This window comes from Onychomys torridus, chromosome X, assembly GCF_903995425.1.
Source record: "Onychomys torridus chromosome X, mOncTor1.1, whole genome shotgun sequence".
Taxonomy (NCBI): domain Eukaryota; kingdom Metazoa; phylum Chordata; class Mammalia; order Rodentia; family Cricetidae; genus Onychomys; species Onychomys torridus.
Window position 1 is genome coordinate 115,995,941 of NC_050466.1, and position 27,079 is coordinate 116,023,019.

The window sequence follows — 27,079 nt, forward strand, 5'->3', positions numbered from 1 at the left end:
GGGTGAGGAGTTCAAGGCCATTTGTTGTGGAATAGTACTTTAACTATGTAAAGACTTACATTTGTTTATGTTGTGGAATATTAATTTAACTGTGAAAGATGTGTTGTATTTGTTTTTGCTGCATTTGTTTAATGATGTGAAGATGTGTTGCTTTGCCTGCCTAAGGCACCTGATTGGTCTAATAAAAAGCTGAACAGCCAATAGTTAGGGAGTAGAGGGATAGGCAGGGCTGGCTGGCAGCCAGAGAAAGTAAGTAGGAAGAGGAACCTAGGCTCAAGAGAGAAGAGAGAACAAGGGAGAAAGAGAAGGTAATGCCCGGGACCAGCCAGCCAGGCAGCTGCCAGACAGCCAGACATGGAAGAAGCAGGAAAATTAGGATATATGGAATGAAAGAAAGGTACGAAACCCTGAGACAAAATGTAGATGAAGGGAAATGGATTAAAATAAGTTATAAGAGCTAATGGGACAGGCATAAGGTAAGGTTGAGCATTCATAACTAATATTAAGTCTCTGTGTCATGATTTGGGAGGTGGTTGGTGGCCCAAAAGAAAACTGGTTACAGCCATCTTTTGTTAACAAAAGCCAGCCTGACCTACACAAGACCCTCTCGGAATAAATTATTTACGTGTTTGTTTCTAGATATGAGGCCATTATTCATTCTTGATAATACACCTTTATCCACTAGGTAATGCAAGCATTTTCTCCCATTCTCCGGTTTTTTCACTTCATTGACAGTGCCATTTGAAGCAGAAGGCTTTTTATTTTATTTTGCTTTTTGATGAAACATCTATATTTGTATTTGATTCAAATACAAAAAGGTGCTTAATTATATTTTCAACTAATAATTCAATAGATCCAGCCCTTACATGTAAGTCTTCAATGCATTTTGAGTATGACATGAGGTTGTGAACCAATTATTCCAGCAAAATTTGTTAACAAGACTAAATATTTTACTATTGAATTGCTTTAACAATTTGTCTTGACAGATTTGTTGAAAATCAAATGACCACAGATATATGATTGTATGGGTTTAATATAAGATTGTATGGGTTTACTTCTGGATATTCAATTCTATCTTAGTCATCTATGTAACTGTATGTGTGTGCCTCTCTCTATATGTATCTCTCTATGTATATCTCTGTGTATCTGTCTCTGTGTTTCTGTTCTCTCTCTCTCTCTCTCTCTCTCTCTCTCTCTCTCTCTCATCTCTCATCTCTCATCTCTCATCTCATGTATCACTGGCTGGCCAGAATTTACTATATAACTGAAGGTAACTCTCAACTTCTTGTCCTCCCAACTGCTGAGATTACAAGTATTCCCTATCACACCCATTTTGGTGTGGTGGTGGGACTGAACTCAGGGCTTCATCCATGCTAGGAAATCACTCTTCAAAATGACATACATCCCTATCCACTATGTACTGTCTTTATTTCAGTAGCACACTGCCTTGATTACTATAGGTTTCTAGTGGGTAACTAAATCAGGAACACAAGGACTAAAACTTTGTTGCTCTTTATCAAAGTTGTTTTGGCTGTTTTGGTTCTCTTAAATTTCCATATGATTTAGGATTGTCTTGTCAAAATGGGCAAGTAGGAAAGCATATGAAATTTTAGTAGAGATTGTACTAAATCTGTAAGTAGAGATAGCTGTGTTTATTTCCTTCCAATCTGGGTGTTTTTGTTTCTTTGTCTAGCCTAACTGCCCGGGCTTGACCCTCCAGCACAATGTTGAATAGAAATTGTAAAACAGACATCCTTATTTCTTCCTGCTTGCAGACAGATTTCTATTACTCACTGCTGTACGTGAGGTTAGTTGTGGGGTTTTCATACACATTCTTTATCAGATTGAGGAAATGCCTTTCCTGTACCTATTTTGTTGTCCTTACCATGAAAGTGTGTTTGGAGTTTTTGAAGTATCTTTTCTCCATCTATTAAAATAATCTTATGTGTTTTCTAATTTATCAATACATTACATTAGAGTAGTTGATATGTGGACTAACTGCACTCCTGAGACTAACACCGTTTTTCATGTGTATAATCTTTTGCCAGACTCCATTTGATAGTATTTTTGCTGTAGTATTTTGTGTCTATCTTCCTAAGGGGCTTGTAGGGTTTTTTTTCTTGCATATCTTTGTTTTGATATTAGTGCAACACTGCCTTCTATAATGAGTTGGGAAGCATTCCCTCTTCTAATTTCTAAGAGGAATGTAATCTATGCTAGTTCCTTAAGTGTCTGCTAGAATGTATCAGGGAAGCCATGTGAGCCTGAGTTCTCTGTGAAAGGACTATTACCAATGTAATCTCTTTACTATTATAGCTCTATTAAGATTCTCATTTCTTTCATGGTAGCTTTTGGTAGCACATACTTTTCTAGGAATTTGTCTGTGTCTCATAAAATACCTAATTCACCAGGTTAAATTAGTTTCCAGCTGGGCATTGGTGGCGCATGCTTTTAATCCCAGCACTCTGGAGGCAGAGGCAGGTGGATCTCGATGAGTTCAAGGCCAGCCTGGGCTACAGAATGAGTTCCAGGAAAGGTTCAAAGCTACACAGAAAAACCAAAAAAAAAAAAAAATGGTTTCAAATACTGTCCTATAGTTTTTAGCACAGTTTTTCTCCATCTCTGTGAACCCCCCCTCGCAGTGTTTTTCTTCCTCATCCTCAAAGACTGACTGTTCACCACTGTAAAAAGAAAGCTTAGAGATGAGGGGGACCAGAAAGCTGTAACAGCATTGGCCCTGTTTTATGTGTGAGGTCCAGACTGATCACAGGAACATTTGGTGCTAATCCTTGTGAGAAGCAGTACCATGGTAAGTAAGCAATCTTATAGCAAACAGCCTAGCCATACAAGTTCAGAAATGTGGCATAGATCTGAATATGGTGATGGCCACAAGGTGTCTGACATTGCAGATGCCAGAAGATGCAGATGGCATCTCTAGTAGCTTGAATTGCAACCACTTCAGCACATTTTAGGCAAAAGTTCTAGTAGAGGCCATACCATCCTCCTGGGTGGGAGAGGCATGGAAGCACATCCTCATGAGAAAGACTTCTATGTCTCAATTCTAGTGTTTTATAATGGCTCTTTCTTCTTTCCTGTGGTACACTGGGACACATTGCTGAGGGACATCTTGGTCAGTTACCAGTGTAAAAAAAAAAACCTGTTGCCAACCAGATTGTTGGTTATTCACACACATAGGTCCTTCATTAAGCAAAAGGAGATGAGTTTTTTAAGTATACTAAGAGTTTCTCAAAGGCTATAATGCTTGTAGAAATGGCAATTCCTTTTTAAATGTTTATTTTTATACGCATGGGTGTTTTACTTACATGTATGTCTGGGCACCACATGCTTACATTGCCAATGAAGGCCAGAAGAAGGCATCAGATCTACTAGACCTGGAGTTACAGATGGTTGTTAGGCACCGTGTAGATGAGAATAAAACCTGGGTCCTTTGGAAAAGTAGCCAGTACTCATAACCACTAAGCCATCACTCTAGATCTGCAAATGGCAATTCTTTGTGAGCAATTTAAGTATGATATTGCCTCTACTACACAATACCAGATCATTGCATCAACTCCTCAGCCTGGGTTCCCATCAATTGCAGTCTTAGTGTTCATAAAGATGATACCATTGCTGGGCAGTGGTGGTGCACGCCTTTAATCCCAGCACTCGGGAGGCAGAGGCAGGCGGATCTCTGTGAGTTTGAGGTCAGCCTGGTCTACAGAGCGAGTTCCAGGAAAGGTGCAAAGCTGCACAGAGAAACCCTGTCTCAGGGGGAAAAAAAAGATGATACTGTGGCAGCTAAACTTCACCCTACCACTGTTCATGGAGCCTTCACTTCTTGACAGATGTCATCTAACTTCAGTGACTCTGCCATGTTGGCCAGACTGTGGAGGCCTGGGAACAGACCTTTAGGCTGCAAGAAGGCTTTAGAGTAAACTAGGAACTCAGAGCTAGCTCCAGCTCAGCTCCTCGGTAGGCATGCAGATGCTCAGATTAGGAATATCTTTAAGCTGTAGCCTGGTGATGGTCCAGGCATGGGTGATGGGCACAATAGAAGAAGTAAGAGATTGAGGAGTACACAGCAAGAACTTTTCCTACATTTGTGGCCCTGTAAACCCAGTGCTTACTCTTAAACTTGATTATGTCCTGATGTCCAACTTAGGTATTGCACCAGGATCTGGAGTAAGCCTGGGGGCCTCAGGAACTTTGCCAAAACCACACAGAAAAGCAGGAACTTCCTTCATTAAGACCCAGAAGTTCCACAAAGCCATACCTGACACCTTCCTGAAACACGTGTCCCTGGACATTGACTCCGCTCCCATCATGGCCCGCAACACTGGCATCATTTGTACCTTTGGTCCTGCTTCCCGATCTGTGGAGATGCTGAAGGATATGATCAAGTCTGGAATGAATGTGGCTCATCTGAATTTCTCTCATGGAATTTGTGACTACCATGCAGAAACCATCAAGAATGTGCACGCAGCCACAGAAAGCTTCACATCTGCCCCCATTCTCTTCTGGCCCATTGCTGTGGCTCCTGATACAAAGGGACCTGAGCTCCAGACTGGACTCATCAAGGGCAGCAGCCCTGCAGGAGTGGAGCTGAAGAAGGGAGCCACCCTGAACAATGCCTACATGGAAAAGGGCTGGACCCTAAGAACAACTGAAAGGTGGTGGAGATGGGCAGCAAGATCTACATGGATGACAGGATCATTTCACTGCAGGTGAAGGAGAAGGATGCTGCCAGAGGTGGAAAATGGTGGCTCCTTGGGTAGCAAGAAGGAGGTGAGCCTCCCTGCTGTGTCAGAAAAGGATCTAAAGTTTGAAGTGGAGCAGGATGTAGACACAGTGTTTGCATCTTCATTTGCAAGGAAGCTGATATACATGAGGTTAGGAAGGTGCTGGGAGAAGTGTAAGAACATCAAGATCACCAGCAAAACTGAGACCCTGAAGATCCACAGGTTCGATGAGATTTTGGAGGCCAGTGGTGGGATCATGGTAGCTTGTGGTGACCTAGGCATTGAGATTCCTGCAGAGAAGGTCTTCCTGGCTCAGAAGATGATGATCAGACAATGCAACCAAGCTGGAAAGCCTGTCCTCTATGCCACACAGATGCTGGAGAGCATGATCAAAAAACCCTGCCCCACCTGTGCCAAGGGCAATAATGGGGCCAATGAAGTCCTGGATGGAGCAAACTGCATTATATTGTCACAAGAAACAGCCAACGAGGACTACCTTCTGGAGACTGTTAGCATGCAGCACCTGATTGCCCATGAGGCAGAGGCTGCCATCTACTACTTACAGTTATTGGAGGAACTCTGCCATCTGGTGCCACAGAAGCTGCCTTGGTAGGCACTGTGGAGGTTTCTTTCAAGGGCTGTAGCTGGGCCATTAGTGTGCTCACCAGGTGGCCAGGTAACGCCCACGTGCTCCTATCATTGCTGTGATATGTAAGCCATCTATACTATGGCATCTTCCTTGCGCTGTGTAAGGATGCAGTACAAGATACCTGGGCTGAGGATGTAGACCTCCATGTGAACTTGGCCATGAATTTTGGCAAGGCCCGAGGCTTATTCAAGAAGAAAGATGTGGTCATTGTTCTAACTGGGTAACACCCTGGCTCTGGCTTCATCAACACCATGTGTGTGGTGCCTGGGCCTTGATAGTCCCCTGGAGCCCCTCTTCTAGCCCATGTCCCACCCCCTCCCCTACCCCATCCTTTAGGCCAGCAATGCTTGTAGTGCTCACTCTGTGCCATAGCTGGTGGGCTGGGATGCCTGGGAAAATTAATGCCTCTGAAAGGTGGACTAGAACTCAGCTGTCTGTCATATGGCCCTACCCGAACCAGGGATGAGGCCTGAGCCAGGGGTGAAGGAGGAATGCAGTATTGGATACCCTCTGACTTTATCGAGAAAAAGCAGCGACATCTCTATGTACTTTGCTCCTGTACAAAGTTGCTCAGAGAACTCCCAGCCCTGGCCTAGAGTCAGGAGACCACAAGAATGGGGGCCTAGGGCGTGGGGCCCAGGTTCCTGTGTGATAACCTTTGGCCCTGGCCCTGACTTGCTTCCCCAACAGCTTTGGCCTCCCCGGCTCCTCCTTGTTCACTCGTCAGCTGTCACTGCAGACACACTCCACTGTCCACCTTCCCCGCTACTGCTGCAGCATCTCCAGGCCTGTTGCTATAGTGCCCACCTGGATGTCAATAAACAGACGCTGAAAAAAACAAACAACAACAAACTAAATGCCCAAAGGTTTTTGTTTGCTTGCTTTTTGTTTTGGTTTTGGGTTTTCCAGACAAAGTTTCACTGTGTAGCTTTGGTTATCACTCTGTAGACCAGGCTGGCCTTGAACCAAAGCTTTATTTCAGCCATTTAATTATCATTCTGCATTGACTCTAGACCTTGGCTGTTTACCTAATACCCTGTTCCACCTTACTATGTGCAGTTAATTTCCTACATTACATCACTTTGAAAGGACCAAGCAGATGCCATAATAGGCTGCTCAGTCTTCTCTCAGAGATCAGGCATCAATTTCAGTTTCCTGAGACTGAGCAAGCAGTTTCTGGGAGGAACATGAACAAAAGACAATTAATCACTGATTCCCCTGCCAGTAGGGACAGGGAGATAGGATGAACCAAGCCAGGGCACTGAGCCAGCCCCCACAGTCAGTACATGCCAGGCCAGCCAGCCTCCATAGCAGATCAAGGACAAAGCCTGGGCCACTGAGTCATCCCCCACAGTCAGTACATGCTAGGCCAGCCAGCCTCTACAGCAGCTCAAAGACAAAGCCTGGGATGAGTCCAGGCCTGCCCAAAGATGGATAATTGTAACATCCAACTAACCCTAGCTAATTAAAAGTTACTACATGATTGCCACTCACATAAACCAAACCTGAGTCTGTTCCTATGTAGTCTGTAGATCCCAAGCCCTCTCCCCCCACTTACTTTACTCCCTATAAATACCCTGCCTCCTTGCTACTTGGGGTCTCTCCTGCTCTGCTGCTACATCAAATGGATAGAGAGTCCCGGGTTAACTCCTAACCGTAAAAATGCTCTTTGATTTTGTTTCAGATTTGGTCTCTTGGTGGTCTTTGGAGGACTCTGGGTACAACTCAAATTCTATAAATAAAATAATTCAATAAAAGTGCAGTACTTTGTTTAATGAAATGATGAAAGCAAGTGATACAATTTGTTTTGTTGGGAGGAGAAAAGTTCAATTTAAAATTATTCTCTCACAATTCCAACACACTTATAATGTTTTCGCTAAAAGTCTCTCCCATTATTCTAACTTATCCCCTATGTCCTTTTTGAAAAACTGGTAGTGCATAGGGAAAGTTACATATATTTTCCTTGCACTCACCTTTCTGGTAGCCCTAAATCACATTTGGCAGCAATCTACATCTCTGCTTATTCATAGATACGATTTTTTTTGCAAATTAGCTATAGTAGGAAGACTCTAATTACAGGCATGGATACAATATCCTAGCAAGGACAAGAAATAGCAATATGAACAGTCAATTATGGGTCCCACATTGTCAATCATGAATAAGGGTTCTAAATTTTTCATTATTTGAGAATTTCAACATTCATGTAAAGTGTTTTGATCAAATTCATCCCTTTCACTTCTTCAATTCCTTCCCTTCTCCCCCATCCTAACTTTGCTTTCTCAACTTCATGTGATTTTTGAACCCAATTAATGCTGTCAGCTTGTACATGGATATAGGGTCGCTTACTGGAGAATGGGTAGCCTCGCAGGGGTGGTATCCCTGAGGAAACTGACATTAACCCAGCAGCCATCAGTTCCCAGTGACTTTTCAGCTAGGGAGTGGAACATCATGAGCCCATCACTCATTTGTGTTGGGATTCTGTCTGGCTTGACAGTATTCAGTCTTGTGAGTGCTGTCACAGTCTCTGTGAGTTCAAGTGTGCACTGGAACCCATAGACCCTCCCAAACAATAGGGGTTATTGCCACTACTCTTGTTTTTACCATCCAGAAGTCGATGATAAGAGCTTATTGCTGAAGAAACCACATACTTGAGTCATGGGACATGGGGAACTCAAGCTGGTGCTGATCTGGAAGCTTCACTGCTATTGGTTATCCTTCATACTTCTGAAAGGTGCTATGCATACTACCAGGGGAGAAAAATAAACAATAGTCTAACCCAGCTGTGAGTCTGGTGAGCTACAAGAATGACTGGCCTGGCAAAATATGTTTACTGGTGCAATAGTGGTACAGTTACTGGAATAAACCAACCATTTTCCTCTTAGATTTAAAACCCACTCTATAAGATAGAATCCATGCCTGGTAGTGTTTACTAGGCCAAAAATCCATACATGGGTAGGTCATAGGCCCTAGGGAAGAACCCAATACTATTATTCTGGTGAACAGACATAGTAGTAAACTGTCCATACCTATAGATTCTTGCATCTCTCATTACAAAAGCTTATTTTGAGGGGTTTTGTTTTGTTTTGTTTTGTTTCTGTTTTTTCCTTATTTGCAGAGGCAGTTGACCAGACTGCAATGACAAAGCAGGTGGAGGGGCATCACCAGGGACTCTGGCACCCTCTTAACCTAAATGTTCCATATTTGAAAGTGCCCAGGCCCTAAGTGCAGGCCTAGAATCATCTTGTCCCACTGGAAATTTATTGTGCTGAGCCATAAGCTCCCTGTTTTGTTACTATCAGCTAGGTCAATAGGATGGATGACATCTCATTGACAGTGCCTCAGACATGGGCAGCTGTGTGAGCTGCCTCATCACTGTTTCTGGAATTGTTCTGATTTTAACTACATGCAAATCTGTGGCGTCCTTCCTGCCTCATCCCAGAAAATGAAATATAATATTTTTGACATTGTTTCCAGAATTTTAAAGTAAAAAAAGATGATACAATCCAAAATTCTCTTATTTCAGAACTTGACAATAGATTGTTTTAACATAGACTCAAGATCAAAATATCTTACCATCTAAGTTTAAATTGACTGTTGACTCCAATAGTAGAAAACCCCTTTCCACTTGAATTGGTTTTAATTCATCCACCATCTCTGGCTCTTACAGTTTTTCTCCCTCCTCTTAAGATCCCTGAAGCTTGAGGGGAGGAGATGATATAGTTGTCTTATTTAGGGCTGAGCATTCTGAAGTCTCTTACTCTTTGCATGTTGACCAGTTTCGGGTCTCTGTGTTAATTGCCATTTATTGTTAAAAAAAAAAAAAAAAAGCTTCTCTGATGAGGATTGAGAGATACACTGATCTATAGGTATGTGAATAAATAAGTCATTAGGAATCATTTTAAGCCAGGTGGTGGTGGCACACGCCTTTAATCCCAGCACTCGGGAGGCAGAGCCAGGCAGATTTCAGTGAGTTTGAGGCCAGCCTAGTCTACAGAGCAAGATCCAGGACAGGCACCAAAACTACATGGAGAAACCCTGTCTCGAAAAAAATTTTTTTGAAAAAGGAATCATTGTAATGTTGTGTACATTTAGCAGATAAGATATAGTAAACTCTTCCCTAGGACTTATGACCTATGTAGCCACAGGTGGTTGGCCTCATTGACAGTGCCAAATTTGGGTTCCATCTTATAGAACAAACCTGAAATCAAATCAGAAAGTTATTGCTTATTCCCATGACATTTGTGCCACTAGTGCACTACTGGATATATCTTGCCAGACAGGTCATTATTGTAGCTTGATGGGTTCACAGCTCAGAAAGATTTATGAGTATTTTCCTCCACTAGCATGCACAGCACCTTCCAGCACTATGAATGAAGCATCCAGTTGAGTATCAGATAGATTTCTCTATGTTCTATTTCTCAATTGTGAGTTCTCTTCAGCAGTAGAATCTTACCAGCAACTTCTGGTGGGTAACCAATGGCAATGGCAATAGTCGGTAATGTTTGTGGGGGTCTATGGGACCTCATTATCTAACACTCAAAAAAGGTAACCCATTCCTTGGAAATGGGATTTTTGTTTGGAAGCATATGGTGTCTAGTTTAAGTATTTTCCTCTTATTATATATTAACAACATTTAAATTCTTTATATGTGTGTGTGTATGCATATATTTTAGGAAGCTTCTGCAGTAGTAGGTTTCCAAATGGTTCTTTCAAAGGACCTTTACCATCAGTTATTCCTCCCCATAGTCTCGTCTCTCATATGCCCTCCAACCCCCTACAATTTAATACTTCCAGTTCCGTTACATATATATATATATATATATATGAGAGAGAGAGAGAGAGAGAGAGAGAGAGAGAGAGAGAGAGAGAAGGTGTCACTATATAGCTTTGGAGCCTGTCCTGAAACTGGCTCTGTAGACCAGGCTGGCCATGAACTCACAAAGATCCTCAAGCCTTTGCCTCCTGAGTGCTGGGATTAAGGGTGTGTGCCATCAGCCCAATCCTTTTCCCCTTCATAACACTATATTCTATTCTCCCTTCCTTGAAAGACTCCTTTCTTCCTCATGGCCCATTACTAGTTTCCTAAGCTCTATGGATTGTGATAACCACAAAGCAAAACTCTGCAGGAGGGGCTGCAGAGATTGCTGTTAAGAGCACTTGCTGATCTTTGCAGAAGACCCAGGTTCAGCTCCCAGCACCCACATGGTGGCTCACAACCATCTGTAACTCCAGTTCCAAGGGATCCAATACCTTCTTTTGACCTCCATGGACAGCAAACACACATGTGGTGCACATACATACATGGAAGAAAAAACACTTATACACATAAAAAATCTAAGAAAAATCTATAGTAAATAAATCAATAATACTAAGCAAGGAATCAAAATATAACACCCTAGGAAGTCACTTAGTCACAAAGAAAGACTGTAGGAGAGGGACAGATGAGCCACAGTAAAACCAGGAAACAAGTTGCAAAAGAATAGTGATAACAAACCTTACCTATTGTTGTGGAATAATCATTTTGTATGTGCTGGATGTGTATTACTCTCATTGGTTTAATAAAAAGCCAGCTGGCCAATAGCTAGGCAGGAAGAGACCACTGGGAAGAAAGAGGGCAGAGCCACCAGCCAGATGCAGAGGAAGCAGGAGATGAATGTGCTGTGCTGAAAAAATGTACTGCCATGTGGTAGAGCATAGATAAGAATTATAGGTTAGTTTAAGTTGAAAGAACTAGTTAGTAACAATCCTAAGCTATCAGCCAAGGATTTATAATTAATATGTTTCTCTGTGTGGTTATTTAGGAGCCAGTGGTCCTGACAAAACACTCTCCCTACAACCTATCAATAGTTTCATTAGTAGTAAGTGAATTAAAAATTACTGATACACATGGAATAATACAATGGATTAAAAAGCAAGACCCAAGTATGCAGTTACATAGAAGAAACTCACTTCACTTCTCAGGACACACACAGGTTGAGGCAAAAGTATGGAATAAGAGCCTAGAACATTCTCTGAAGAAGGAGGATTCTAGGAAATGAAATAGAGAAATATACACAGCTTGCATTGAGAACAAAATTAAGTAACAAGAAATAAAAATGTTAAAAATCAAAAGACCCAAATAAACAATTTTGGTAAACTGAACAACTTCTTGGAGTAACAGTAGGGATGAAACCTTCAATCTTACCAGAATTGTATTAATATCGCTGTAGAAGCAGTTGATAATACAACAGTGTAGAAAGTAGGATCAGTATTTTGGATTGATACCTCCAACCAGACACTGATCAGGATCTGTGTAAGCCACATGGTTCCTTATTTCTTACAGGCTCTGTTCCCTGAACTTTTTTCTCCCTGTCAGTCTCATTTTGACTGTTTACATACTTGCCTTTCCATATATTCTCTGAAGACAAACGTGGGATTTCCCTTACCTCTTACCTCATTGACTGTTGGAATTACAGACATGAGCCACCAGGTCCACTTTCTACAACCAATGTCTGTGAATGTGATTTTTATTCATGCATGAAATTAATGAATTTGAGGAAATTAAAACATGGATCAAACATGAATCAGTGTTGGAAATTTGGACTTCTATAACCAGTAAAAAAATCCAAGTGTGTTTACCCTTATAGATTTAAATGATATTGCTTGCTTCATTTAAGTATATCCCATCCGAAATTTGTGATGTCATCTACAAGATTGGCTAAGAACTCAGGATTTTCTTACAAAATTTTCAATCACATAGATCTTAATCACAGGTTCCATATTAGTTACTTTTCTATTGTTGTAATAAAACACCATGTCCAAGGTAACTTAGAGAAGGAAGAGTTTATTTAGGCTTATGGGTCCAGAGGTTTAAAATCTATGATGGTGGTGTAGAGAGACCGGGCAGCAGGCACTGGATGCTGACAGCAGAAGGAGAATTCTCACATCTTGAACCAGAAGCAAGAAGCAGAGCACCCTAGAAATGGTATGAGGATTTGGAAACCTCCAAGCTTGTCCCCAATAACATACGTCCTCTAGTAAGGCCACATCTCCCAAACCTACCCAAACAGCTCAGTTCCGTGAGGTGGGAACCAAGTTCAAACATTGGAGCCTGTGGGGAACAGTCTCATTCAAACTACCACATTCCCAAATTCTTCCATTCTCCATTAGGGGTAATTTTATCTTTTTAAAGTGCCCAAGTGACATTCTTCCCATATGTTTATTTCTATTGATGTAGAAATGCTTCTTTGTTAGTGTTTTTTCTACTTGTTAATATCACACCCATACCATTGCTAACTTAGCCTTCAGTCATAACAGCCGCAAGAGGATCAGACACTGCACTTTGTGTCTTCACTTCGCTATAAACTGATGACAAAAGAAGTGTCACACAGGAAATGTGATAATGATGAGAAGATTCTCAGTATGCAGGCACTGAGGTGAGAGTAATGACTGTGCAGCCTATACTTTGAATCTGAAGATAAAACAGCAAACATTTAGGACGAACCCCTTGCACACAGCTCCTCTTGTATAACTACTATAGTCAGTTTAGCTGCTGATGTGATAGTACTTATACATTTGCCACAGATGGTTGGTGATGCGGAACACATTTTGGCTGAGTGCCTCAATCTCTTCTTGGTGGTTTATTTCTGTGAGCCATCTACTCATCATCAAAAGATCATATGTTTTACATTATTTCCCTAAAATGGTAATGAAACTTATTGAGCCATCTAAATTTTCTGAGGAGGGAATAAAAGCAGAATTTAACAGTCTCTGGCACCAGAGAAACCATGCCACAGCTTCTTATTGTGGGACCTAACACAAGTTACTCAAATATTTTTTTTGAGACAGTGTCTCACTATGGAGACCAAGCTAGGCTCAAATCCATAATCTTCATGCCTCAGGCTCCCAAGTGCTGGGATTACCATAATGTGTAACTACAGTTGGCTACTTAAACGTGTCTATCCACAAAATGGGCCTGATAGGCAGCTGTCTAACATGGACCCTAAGATTTTTTTCTCCCATGCTTGATGTATTTGTCTGATCCTTCTTAAGGCCTCACACAATTATATTGGCTTTTACTTTCATGATTCTAATTAGTTGCACAACATAGTTGGTCTTTTTACAAAAACTATTCATATTTTGTGCATATGAGTGTTTTGTTTGTGTGTAAATGTATATACCACATGTATGCCTGGTGTCCACGGAGGTCAGAAAAGGGCATGTGATTCCAAAGATTTGGAATTCCAGGCCCCTTTGAGCTGCTGCTATGTGGGTGCTGAAAATGGAACCTTGGTTCTCTGCAAGAGCAGCAAGTACTCTTAAGTGCTCAATCATTTCTCCAGCCCCAACATAGTTGATCTTAATATAGAGAAATGATCAGGTGAGCCTATACAAGCAGAATAGTCTCCAGTTCTGATCACAACATCGAGATTGGTTGCACAGGTTTTCATTGGGCTATAGCTGGTGTTTTGTAACCCTTTCCTCCCAGATTGAAACAGTCCATCCTGCAGGGGATCTCCTTAAGTGGGGAAGGTAAACAACTCAAAAGTGCTTCAGGAGTTCCGGCAACTGACCAAATTCTCTAGGCCCCTTCCTCCAAGAGTAAACAAGCCATGTCAGACAAGCCAAAGTGCAAAACAGACTCTCAGAGGAGCTAGGCTGCAAAGACCCTGAGGCTGACCAACTGCCTGGAAGAAGCAGAAACCTGCCAAGCTGCCTGGACACCGTTCAGACCAGCTGGTTGTCCTTTCCGAGTGACTCGGGTATTTGTGTTGCATCTCCCCAGAAAAAGTCTTGTCCCACAAGAGCTGGTTCTGAGATGTAGTTACCCCATGCATTGACCAGAGAGAAGCTTTGCACCCAAGAACTAAAGCTAACAGCCCCAGGAAAATAGGCGGCAAGAAAAGAAGAGCCACCATCTATGACCACAGAGAAACAGTTTTTTGCTAACAATAAAGTGAGATTGAAAGTGGGCTGTGTCCCATAGACAACGCACATAAAGCTCAACACATCGATTCCACCCTTGTGAAAAATTAAATGGAGAATCCTGCCATTTCCATTCAGACTTCTGACCACAGAACTGTGAACTAACAAGTTAACATTGTCATAAACTATTGTTCTGTGGAAAGATAATGTACAGCAACAGAACTTATGGGGGGTCTCTGAGACTACCATGGGCAGCAGAGTAGTGATAAATGGGAGGCAAGAAAGTTTAACACAACTCAGTAGCTGGTGTTGGTTCAAACTTAAGAGTCTGACACTGGTCAGTTTATTTTAGGCATATTGGAGCACAGCACAATTTTGGGGGAAAAACGTTTCCTGGTGATAAATAACTCAATCCTGTATGCACAACAAAGCTTAAGACATTACTACATTGAAACTCTGTAAAGAACATGTGACATCTTCCACAAAGATAGGTTGTATAGATTGACTGAGAAAAACAAACTCATGTTAAGGGCCTGGGGGAGGATCCGGCGTTGTCTCGGCCACAGAAACAGTGCAAAAGTCACCAGGCTATTGACCACGTCTGCTCCCCGCCTTGAGGCCAGGAAACAGGTTCTACACCTCTCCCCTTGAAGAGACAACACTGTTTTACATTCCTGGTTCCCCAGTGCTTGTCTGTGAGCACAGGAACCACTGTGCCTCCACAAAAACTGATTCTGTAGAGGAGGGAACCAATCCGTACGAATGCCACCTTTTCTTGGGATTAGCTGCAGAGTTGGGAGAGAGCTAAATTAGAAGTGCTCCGTGCGAAACTGCCCACACAACACGGCTTGTAGGGCCAGGGGCTGTTTTCTCCGGGACAGCCGCTTTCAAGTGTTTCTCCAGGAAAACGGGCATCTGGTGGAGTGAGGAGTTCATTGAGTAGAACTCTGCACGTGACAGTGTGTTTATTGTTTCTGGATCTTCTTCCAACAATAGCGTTTCACTGGTCATGCAGCAACCCAAGCCACTCCTGTCCATTTCCAGACATTGTCTCTCACAATGGGGAGAGCCGGGCAAAGAACTTCTAGGCCTACTATAAGCTATCCAGCTGTTCCTTAACAAAAATTTGCAGATAAAAAGAATGGATGGTAGAAGCAGGGTTGGGGATTTAGCTCAGTGGTAGAGCACTTGCCTAGCAAGCACAAGGCCCGGGGGTTCCATCCTCAACTAAAAAAAAAAAAAAATCAGAAATGAACTTCTGCCCTCCGGGGGTTCTCCCATTGTGCTGTAAGCCTGTATTTAAGACCTCCTCCCTCCTTCAATAAACGGCATTCAAAAAAAGAAGAAGAGGGGGTCAAGAACATGATGGGGAAACCCACAGAGACAGCTGACTGGTGCTAGTTGGAGCTCATTGACTCTAGACTGGCAGCTTGGGAACCTGCATGGGACCGAACTAGGCCCGTTGAATGTGGGTGGCAGTTGTGTGGCTTGATCTGTTTGTGGGGTCCCTGGCAGCAGGACCAGGACTTATCCCAGATGCATGAACTGACCTTTTGGAGCCCATTCCCTGTGGTGGGATACCTTGCTCAGCCTTGATACAATGGGGAGGGCCTAGGATCTCCTTCAACTTGGTAAGCCAGACTTTGTTGACTACCATGGGAGGCCTTACCCACTCTGAGGAGTGGATGGGGGTAGAGTGGGAGGGAGGTGAGGAGGCAGGAGAAGGGGAGGGAGGGAGAACTGGGGTTGGTATGTAAAAAGAAAAAAAATTTAATAAATAAATATATTAAAATAACAAAACAACAACAAAAGAATGGATGGTTGTACCAAATGTTGTCATAAAACTACTTCATGAACTACAATGTTTTCCAAATTGCATAGCCCTGAGATCCACCAGAGGCACTCACTGAGAAATGACTCTCCAGACCCCTTGTGGAAAATCTCCCCCTATAGATTGGAATGGAGGTCCAAGAACCTCTATTCTTAGTTAAGTACCCTGAGTAAATTTTTCGTCTGTATGAATTTTGAAAACATTAGCTGAGAAATCTACGTAGACATATATTCATTTAGTCAAAATTCACTATACTGAACTGTGACACACCAAAATTCTGAATATGTGCCTTTTACAGAGCTGTAAATATCAAGCTTTGAACAATTCTATTATCTAAGATAGCCTACAGGTCGTAGTGATTGTATAATGAATTGGTGATACTCCCAAACTTTCCTCTCTTTACCAGAGTAATTTTCTTGAGACACTGTCCGTGTGTGTTTGTGTGTGTGTGTGTGTGTATGTGTGTGTGTGTGTGTGTGTATGTGTGTGTGTGTGTGTGGTTTGTGTTCTATTCCTCACATTTAGAGCACAGACACTTCTGATACAGGCTGTATGTTTTTCTAGGGATTTAATCTAGGGTCTCATGCATGGTTTGCAAGCATCTACCAATGGGCCATACACCCAGCTCATGGAATTACCATTGGAGGCCCATGCCTCCAATTCTTTGCCCATTTTTCTACTTTGTACTTCCTTTACCAGATAGTAGGTTTTCTCAGATGGCAGTGCTGCTATCAACTCCTCTCATTAATTCTTTCAATCCTATTTTCCTCAAGATAACCTACCCCAGATTTCCTCCAACGCGCTATCCCAGGAGTGTGCACAACCACAGCCAATGGCATTTTCCATTGTTTCCAAAGCTTCCCTGCCAATGTCCAGTTCACATTGCTCTCCCAGCAATACGAATCTGGAACTCGGGGACTCTCTGAGAGAGCACAGTCTGTTCTCCCTAGACTCTCTCATTAATGCTGACAGTAGACTTCGCCAGTCCTCTCTTTCTCCAGTCTCTCTCGGCTCTCTCTCCGTACAGCTAAGCCTCAACAAAATTATAGGATGGATGCTACTGGCGAGGGCCCCCCGCATTTCTCGTAGGACAGTACTCAGATGACAGTGCCAGAGCTGTTAGCAAATGATTTCCCTGTTGCCAGGCTAAAGCCGCCGCAGCCCTCTGGAGTGCGGCTTATAAACGCTAGGGTGGGCGCCAGCGAACACGCGGGAGAAGGAGGGTTGCAAAGGCCAATAATTCGAATTAGCATAGCCCCGCCCCGCGGCACGCCGCCCACGCCCCTTTTCTCGGGCTGTAGCCCTTCCCGCAGACTGTCGCCCCTCCCCGGGACAAAACGCTAGGCGGGAACCGGCAACGTGAGGCGGGGAGCCCGAGCCCCGGCGGCTCCGTCCAGGTGCTTCCGGCTCCCACCGGACGGAGGCGTGCTCAGCCCTGGACTCACTCTCCCGCGGAAGTGTCTTTAGGCGCACCGGAAGCCACCTCAGGGGGTGAGCCATGGCGGGTTTGCCTGTTAGAGACCCTGCGGTGGATCGTTCTCTGCGTTCAGTGTTCGGTGAGAGGATTTCGGTGGTGCCTCCAGGCAGGGAGGGACGTCCCCTGCGGTCCCCTGCTGGAGCGGGTGTCGGGGCGGGCGTGCGGTTTCGTTGCTGTCCTTTGCCGCGGCAGCCTGGTGTACTCGTGGGCAAGCCCCCCCCCCCCCAACTTCGGCTCCAAGGTATTGGAGGTTTTCCGCAGTGTGGTTCAGGGAGCTAGACTCTAGCGTTTGTCTTCTCTGCGTTTTCCCCTTCATGATTCTCAGTTATTTTTTAGGAGAAAAGGTGCGTGGAAACAGAGCGTCCCTGTTCTGTGCTGCTTCTCCTAGCCCAAAATACAGATTTTATTCTGAAGCCATCGACCCCATATCCACTTCCCGCCCTCTCATAAACGCGTAGTATCGCTTGCTTTTTACTTGTAACGTTTCAGCCAACCATAGTGGTAGCGGCCACCTGGCATCTTGAGGTGGGTTGCGAATGAATGAATGAATGAGTGAATGATTAAAGCCCCGGGAGATTTTAGAGAAGCGAAACTAAGCAACTCTTAGGATTTAAACGAGTTATTTCTCAAATAGGTGCATTGCTTTTAAAGCACGTTTTGGGGCAGTAGAATTGCCCCCAATTCAAGGCCAGCCTAGGATACATAACAAGGCCAGCCAGAGCTACATCAGAAAATTCTCAAAACAAAAAGAATACGAAGCACTGTTTGAAAGAAACATGACAAAACCATTCAGGATAATTTTTAAGCATCCTCCACTATAGTCATGGCTATTCCTCCATACGTGTGTGTATACATGGAAATAAAGACCCAAACCCATCCCCTTTAATTTGTGTTTTTAGTAGTCACTGGTCGAACTTACAGGGCTATGGCTAAATACCAGTGCTTAAACATTTATTTGTTTGTTTGTTTGTTTATTTATTTATTTATTATTTTTCGAGACGGGGTTTCTCTTGTGTAGCTTTGCGCCTTTCCTGGAACTCACTTGGTAGCCCAGGCTGGCCTCGAACTCACAGAGATCCACCTGCCTCTGCCTCCCGAGTGCTGGGATGAAAGGCATGCACCACCACTGCCTGGCTTAAACATTTATTTTTGTCAAAGTTAAGGAAAACATCCTGTTTGTCACATATCCATGTGAGAACTGTTTGAAGGACGTCTTTATTTAGTCTCTGGCTGTGCTATGAGGTCTAAAAAGATACAGTGCAAGCGGGGGTTTGGTGAAGGCTGTCAGTTGTTGCATATTTATTGATAAAGATAGAAAGCCTATGTTTATGTGCTCACTGAAGAGCTCCGTTATGTCACAGTATTTGAATGTATTATCTGTTCCTTAGTGGGAAACATTCCTTATGAAGCTACAGAAGAACAACTGAAGGACATCTTCTCTGAGGTTGGGCCTGTTGTTAGTTTCAGGTGAGATCCTCTTTTAAGAACTTAATGAGAGAGTCTTAAAAACCACCACAGATTTTAAAGTAAATACACAGGCTTTATAATTCATATCCAGACTTACCTGAAAGATTTGTTTCAAAAGCACAAAAGAAGAGTTAGAAGGGTAACTTTTTTGTTGTTATTTATTATATTTGTGTTTTAATTTTACACATCAGCCATGAGTTCCTCTGTCCTCCCCCCTCCCGCACCCACCCCCACTTTCCCCCCAGTCCCTCCCCCCCATTCCCATGTCCTCCAGGGACAAGACTCCCCTGGGGATTCATTTAAACCTGGTGGATTCAGTCCAGGCATGTCCAGTCCCCTCCTTCCAGGCTGAGCAAAGTGTCCCTGTGTAAGCCCAAGGTTCCAAACAGCCAGCTCATGCACTAAGGACAGGTCCGGGTCCCACAGCCTGGATGCCTCCCAAACAGTTCAAGCTATTCAACTGTCTCGCTTATCCAGAGGGCCTGCTCCAGCTGGGGGCTCCACAGCCTTTGGTTCATAATTTATGTGCTTCCATTCATTTGGCTATTTGACCCTGAGAAGGGTAACTTTTTGTTTGTTTGTTTTTTGATACAGGGTTTCTCTGTGTAACAGCCTTGGCTGTCCTGAAACTCACTCTGTAGATCAGGCTGGCCTCGAACTCACAGAGATCCGCTTGCCTCTGCCTCCACAGTACTGGGATCAAAGGCTTGCATCACCACACCTGGCTTAGAAGGGTTTCTTACTATGGGCTAAATTAGAACATGCCAGTGTTAGCAGGAAGCCAGCCTGTGTGTATGTAGCATTTGTTCCTGATACCTGGTTTTGCTCTTCAGATTGGTATATGATAGGGAAACAGGAAAACCAAAGGGTTATGGCTTCTGTGAATACCAAGACCAAGAGACAGCACTTAGTGCCATGCGGAACCTGAATGGGCGCGAATTCAGTGGGCGAGCACTTCGAGTGGATAATGCTGCCAGTGAAAAGAACAAAGAAGAACTGAAAAGTGAGTATCAATCCAAGCCCCATGCATTCCAGGCTAGTGAAGATGAAGCCGTGCAACTTCTTCATTTGTGATTGTGCTTTAGAAGATGCAGAGGTAGTTAGCTGAATGAAAAGCGTCTTACAACCCCAGGTGCCTGAGGGAAGGATGTGTACGTTTAAGAAGCTTGGCTTTAGAAATCCTTCTGTTCTTAGGAGTTGGTTTCCAGTTTAAGGGAAATTCAGGTTCACTAAGCCTAAAGGCATTTCCACAAATCCTATGGTGAAATTACCATCTTTGTCTGTTTAAATGCTTCTCTTCTGAAGTGATTTGTCAAATCAATAATGGCATTATCACTGGCCCAGCTGTCCTCTAAGAACAGAAGATACACTGTCACTTTGCTTCACTGAAACAGCATTTTTGGGTGGCTTACTTTCCAGCTCCAGAATTTGCAGTTATTGATGGGTGCTCACAGGAGCCTTGGAAAATAGACACTTGAAAGTGACTTAGGTGGTTCTTGGCCTTCCTGACTTTCTTGTGCTTTCTTCCTAATCAGGCCTTGGCACTGGTGCGCCCGTCATTGAGTCGCCTTACGGAGAGACCATCAGCCCCGAGGATGCCCCTGAATCTATTAGCAAAGCAGTTGCTAGTCTTCCACCAGAACAGATGTTTGAGCTGATGAAGCAAATGAAGGTGGGGGGAGCATTAGAGTATAAACAAAACCATTTACATCAGATTTTCAAGGAGTAATGGGCATAATTCCCTGAGCTTAAGTAGTTGAGTCCATAGAAACAAATTCATCCACATTTTATACACAGAGCTATTTTTATACACAAGCAGACCTGCCCAAACAGTCCAGCTGTGTTTCTGTGCCCCCTGTAGATGTTAAATTATAGCTTTGCCCATAAGTGATATTACCATATTATAAATGACTCTTCTTGCCTGCCATGGCCAAGGTTTTTTGTTCAATATCAAAATCAGTGCTGAATCACCAGGCATGGTGTTGTGTGCCTTTAGTTGCCACCACTTGGAATGCTGAGGCAGAATGGTCACAGTTCAAAACCAGAATGGAATACATAAGGCACTGTCTCCAAAAAGAAAATCAGTAGTAACTCAGATTATCTTGAATATTACCTTTATGAGATAGAATGGCTCAAACCATTATTAAATTCTTAATATTGAACCTGAAGGTGAATTTTCTTATCTTCTCAGCTCTGTGTCCAGAATAGTCCCCAGGAAGCACGAAACATGTTGCTTCAGAATCCACAGCTGGCTTATGCTTTGCTACAAGCACAGGTAGTGATGAGAATTGTGGATCCTGAGATTGCCCTGGTGAGTGCTTCTGGTTCTTGTATGGAAATAGTAGGGTATTCTTTGAGTGGGATAGGACCTGCCTGATTGGCTTGTTAAACAGCTCATAGATGTATCTTTTCACTTTTTAGAAAATTCTGCATCGCCAGACAAATATCCCAACGCTGATTTCAGGCAACCCTCAGCCAGTCCATGTTGCTGGGCCTGGCTCAGGACCCAATGTTTCAATGAACCAGCAGAATCCTCAGGCCCCTCAGGCTCAATCTTTGGTAGGGTTTTATTCCACAACATTTTTTTATCTGTCTTAAAATGTTATTTTCTTTCCAGGAGAATATTGAGAGAAGAAACAGCAGGATTCAGAGATGGTAATTAAAATTTTTAGGCATAAAAGCAATTTCCAGATTGCAGAGCACATACCACCTGAAAGAATGTAGATTCTGTTCCAAGTTAATAAAGCAGAGATCCTTCCTGTGAACCCTTTTCTAATAAGCTAATTTCTTGTGGGTATGTGGTTGTCACGTCAATAGCCTCTATGTTACCTCATTTAAATCTGCATAGCAGCAGAATGAGGCAGGCATTCTTTCTGTCTTCATTGTCAGCAGTTACAATGGAAAAAGCATATGTTCAAAAGCATGATTGTACCCTACAGACATAAAAATGAAATACATCTCAAGGTTGATGTTTTTGTGAAGAAAAGGAAGTAAACACTAAAGACTAAATGGGAAAAGGGATTATGATGTACAAAAAGGCCAATTCTAAATAAAGAGTACTTTGTCATGCTCAGAGATGTCTATTGCCATATGATAATAGCAAATATTAAAAACGTATGAAATGTTCATTAATGAAAAGTGAAGAAAATTTGGTATATCTATCCAATGGAAAACTTTAAACAGTTCAGTAAATAACATGTATAAATAGGAATGACATTCAGAAACTTAATGCCATACAGCCAGCAGTAAGGTAGGCAAGAATATGTGGTATCAACACAAATAACTCAAAAAATATAACGGCATACAGAAAGTTAAATGAAGTAAATATGGGAACATTCTCCATATGGGTATCTGCATCAGCATACATTCTCAAACTGTTAAGTGAAATGCCAAAATAGTTCAATATATAAAAGTATGTATTTATTTTATGTGTATGTTTTTATGCATATATGTAAGTACACTGTGTGCATGAAGTGTCCAAGGAGGCCAGAAGAGGATTTAGATTTCCTAGAATTAGAGTTATAGACCATTTTGGGCTTCCATGTAGGTGCTAGAAACTGAACTCAGGTCCTCTGCAAGAGAACCAAGTGTTTATAAACATTGAGCCATCTTTCCAGCCCAAATATAAACATTTTAAACGCATATAAGAATTCTGAGTAGTTATTTAAGGAGTAGAAAAATATGAGGGGTGATTGAAAGCCACAAAGGTGGTTATGTTGTTTATATTATATTCATAAACAAAAAGCCCATAAATTAGTAAGAAAAAAATGAGTAATGGGCATAAGCAGTTCACAAAACTGAAATTAAGTATTCACTCTAAAAATATAAACTAAAATAAGCCACCATTTTTCACCTACTGGATTGGTAAAGGTCAATAATGTAGATGGATCCAATGATGGTTTAGGGCAAAGATTAGTAAACACTTTCTTCAGAAACTCAGGTAGTTAATATCTTTGGCTTTACAAGCTGTATTGTCTCCAATGTGAGATAATATGTAAAAGTATGTGACTGTATTCCAGGAAAACCGTACTTATAAAGCCACTTAAAGAAACAGGCATGGTAGTGCCTATAATCTCAGCACTTAGAAGGAAAGCAGGTGATCAGAGTTCAAGGTCATCCTTGACTACCTAGCAAAATTGAAGTCATTCTGGGCTATTTGAGACCCCAACTAAAAAAAAAAAAAAAAAAAAAAAAAAAGGTTGGGGCCTGCAAAATGATTCAGAAAATAAGGGTGCAAGCCTGACAACCTGAGTTCAATCACTGGGACACACATTGTGGAAGGAGAAATGTATTCCTTCAAATTATCCTCAAGTGTGCCATAGTATATACATATGCACACTAGATAGATGGATGCATGGTTGGATGGATGGATGGATAACGAGATAGCTTAATAGATAAAGGTGCTTATTGCCACACTTAACAATCTTGAGTTCAATCCCCAGGAGCCATATAATGGAAAGAGAATTTATACAAGTTATCCTCTGATCTCTGACCTTCAAATGCATGCTGGAGTGTATATGTGAACACAAAAAATTTGAGAAAAAAATACAATATATTAGACAAGGTCTCACTACATAGCTCTGGAACAGTCCTAGAACTTGCTGTGTAGACCAGTCTGGCCTCTTAATTCACAAAGATCCACCTGTCTCTGCCACCTGAGTGCTAGGATTAAAGGCATGCACTGCTATTTCTGGCTTAAAAAATGTTTTACCTGGTAAAAAGTTTAGCCAGTTTGGTGATACATGCCATTAATCCTAACACTTGAGAAGCAGAGGCAGCTAGCTGGATTTTTGAGTTTGAGGCCAACTTGGTGTACGTAGAAAGTTCCAGAACAGCCAAGACTATATAGAAAGACCTTGTCTCAAAAAACAAACAGCAGCAACAACAAAAAGATGAAAGAAGAATTTAGCCAATGAGCAGTAGTTTTCCAGCCCCTGCAAGTATTTTGCAGAAATGGAAAATTAAGACTGAAAATGCAACCAGTCTAAGAGTCATAGGTGGCAAATCAGGGTCTGAACCTAGCTAATCTCATGACCCGTTTCAACCACCTCACTGTACACTTTCCTCTTTTCTGTTTAGTTTTGATTATAGTGAACTGTATGTGATTTTTAAAATATTCATAGAACTTTCATTGCAGTGTATTGCTGTAGTTCTATTTTTTAGTTATTGTTATAAGCCTTTAAATTGAACCTTGGAGTAAAATAATGATATACACACAAGTTAAAAAATATCTAAGGCTTTGAATATCCACTGGAGGTCTTGAAATGTATCTGAAGAAAGCAGGGTGCTAATACATTTCACTCCCCTCTGCCATCATCACTCATAGTGATGAGTTCAGGACTGAACATGTGAACCAGTCACAATCCATTGAGATCCATGCTGTTTTGGATTTGATCTAACAGGTAAACCACTGCTGTTGGTTTAAGAAGCAGCAGATGTGGGCAACATCTCTACTCTGAATCTCATTCCTCACTTCTTTATTACTAAAATGTTGTACTATACACAGACTGCAGAGACATGCAGAAAGTGGGATACTACTGAACTCAGACTGCAAACATTCTTCTTTTTGGTGCTCGTGTATTCGATTCTTTTAAAACTCTTTATTCTTTGCAGTTATTCACATTCCAAAGATGTGCATAGTTCTCTAGGGAATGATATTGCATATCTTTTCTCTCAGGCAGTTTAATGTATCATTTAAAATTGACACATACCCCCAAGAAAGTTACATCCAAGGACAGAAGTTATTAAAGCTTGGAAATTTTTTTTCATAAAAATGTAGAGTACGAGCAAGACATTTTTTTGAAGTTTCAGTCCCTTTTTGTGGAGTATAAGGCATCTTTAAAAACTCTTATTGTTGGGTGCCAGTCAGTGAAGTCAAGAACGGGTTTTACTTGCTTCCTGGCCAATGAATAAGACTTAATTTCCTACACTAGTCTCTACGTTAGGCATATGCTCCATCTTAACTGCATTCACATAACCAGGCTCAAGTTACGTACTGCAATTTGCTTCTGTGGAATTCAGAGTATGTGATAAACCTAATGTTAATAGAAGACATACACAAAAACGCTATTTGGCAGACTCTTGGAGCTACCAATTTTAAGAGAAACTTAGGGCCATAGACTAAATGTTTTGAGTCTGCAGAGACATGCTCACACTTGTTTTCCTCTTGGTTAGGGCGGAATGCATGTTAATGGTGCACCTCTGATGCAAGCTTCTATGCCAGGTGGAGTTCCAGCCCCAGTGCAAATGACAGCAGCTGTAGCAGGTCCTGGCCCTGGTTCCTTAGCCCCTGCAGGTAATCAGTTAAGAGTCTTTACCCTTTTGTTATTTTGCTGAGGTTTTATAGTAGCAACTACTGAAGTGCAGCCAATTATTTAATAGGATCTTGATATAAAATAGATGTGTAGCTATACCATGTAGTCTAGGCTGAGGAAGCTAGATGATTTCTTCTTTGTTTTGTATTGTTTGGAAGAAAATGTCTTGCTGTGTAGCTGGGGCTAGCCTCAAACTTGCAAATCCCCCTCCTTCAGATGCCTAAGTGCTGGGATTAGAGGCATATGCCATCAATCCCAGATAAATGAGTTCTTACTTAAGTGAGACAAGTGTGCTAGTATGACATACACTTGGATGTCACAACAGTGTCAGATTCATAGAGATTTCTAAATACCTGTTCTCTATTTCTGTACTTACGTTGTCATGAAATGCTAACATAGGCTATTGATCAGTACCCTCTCTGGACATCTTGAGTAATCTTGTCCTAATGAATGAAAATTAGCTATACATATTCAATAGATAATAGGATCAACAACTCCACTTAATATTTAGAGATAACCTTACATCTCTTGGCTGCAGTGTGGAGTATACTCCTCTCCAAATGACATAGAACCCTTAAAAAAAAGACCATGTACTTAGCCATGAATTAAATTTAACAAATTTGAGGCAGTAGAGATTTTTATAGATCACATTGTTTGATTTTAAACCAGTAAAATTAGAAATAAATAATTAAAAGGTGAGTAGGAGGGGTGGTAGTGGCACACACCTTTAATCCCAGCACTTGGATCTCTGTGAGTTCAAGGCCAGCCTGGTCTACATAGTGAGATCCAGGACAGCCAGGACTACACAGAGAAATGCTGTCTCAAAAACAAAACAAAACAAAAGTGAGTGGGAAGAAATTTTGACTTGGAAAATTAAGGAACATACTATAGCTATTTAAAGAGAAAATAAAAATTCTAATAGTGTAATTTAAAACAAAAGTAATATATATTTATATTCCATACAAATAGGTATGAGAAAGAGTAAGGTGGTACCTAAAAGAAAATGAATATTCTAAATATCTATGTTACTAAAAAGTAAATTCCATACTGGTACTAATTAATTAGAAAAATAATAAAGCACAAGACAGCAAGAAGAGGAAATTGATGAAGATGGCAGTGCAGCTCAGTGGTAAAGCACTTGTCTACCATGTGCAAAGGCCCATGTTCAGTCCCCAGCACCAAGCACAAAAAAGTCTTACCAATCAAAACACCCTCCAAAAACACAAAAACCAAAAACTGAGTATAAACAAAAACATTAAAATAATTAACTTTCAAGGGATGTTTTTGAGCTTATAGTATTTATATTTATGAATTCATTAAAACTTGGGAATTTTTTGAGCTATTCTACAGTCTTTGAAAATTGATAAGAAGAGGAAAAACAACCTATAGAAAAGTGCAGGAAGAAACTGTTAAGAGCTTTGTAAAAGCAAAACCAAATGACCAACAAAAACAGCTGCCTTTATAGTTTAGGAATTAAAAATTAAGTAAAAACAAAATGCCATTTATACCTATCAGTGTCAAGTTTCAAAGAAGAGGACAATATTTGATAGAAATAGGAAGGTTTTCAATCTTTCAAGAAAGTAATACAACATGAAAAATTTCTATATTCTGACCACCAATTCCACCACTGGGGATTTAGCCTTTACAAAAAAAAAAAAGGTGTTATGTGATGATTTCTTTATGTGGGAAATTATGCTC

General features: G+C 41.7%; 1 protein-coding gene and 1 pseudogene across 4 annotated transcripts in view; both read left to right on the top strand.

The window, feature by feature from the left end:
* Window positions 1-4,149: 4,149 nt before the first annotated feature.
* Window positions 4,150-5,663, top strand: LOC118574777 (annotated as a pseudogene).
* Window positions 5,664-17,412: 11,749 nt separating this feature from the next.
* The window catches only part of Cstf2 (cleavage stimulation factor subunit 2), a 31,304-nt gene continuing 21,637 nt past the window's right edge, over window positions 17,413-27,079 (top strand). For all 4 annotated transcript variants that reach the window (XM_036175053.1, XM_036175054.1, XM_036175055.1 and 1 more), the window contains exons 1-7: window positions 17,413-17,679; window positions 18,989-19,067; window positions 19,901-20,070; window positions 20,603-20,739; window positions 21,259-21,378; window positions 21,489-21,626; window positions 25,242-25,362. In XM_036175053.1, the coding sequence (XP_036030946.1) occupies window positions 17,622-17,679; window positions 18,989-19,067; window positions 19,901-20,070; window positions 20,603-20,739; window positions 21,259-21,378; window positions 21,489-21,626; window positions 25,242-25,362 (823 nt within the window). In that variant the 5' untranslated portion in view covers window positions 17,413-17,621. The remainder of the gene's footprint in view (window positions 17,680-18,988; window positions 19,068-19,900; window positions 20,071-20,602; window positions 20,740-21,258; window positions 21,379-21,488; window positions 21,627-25,241; window positions 25,363-27,079) is intronic.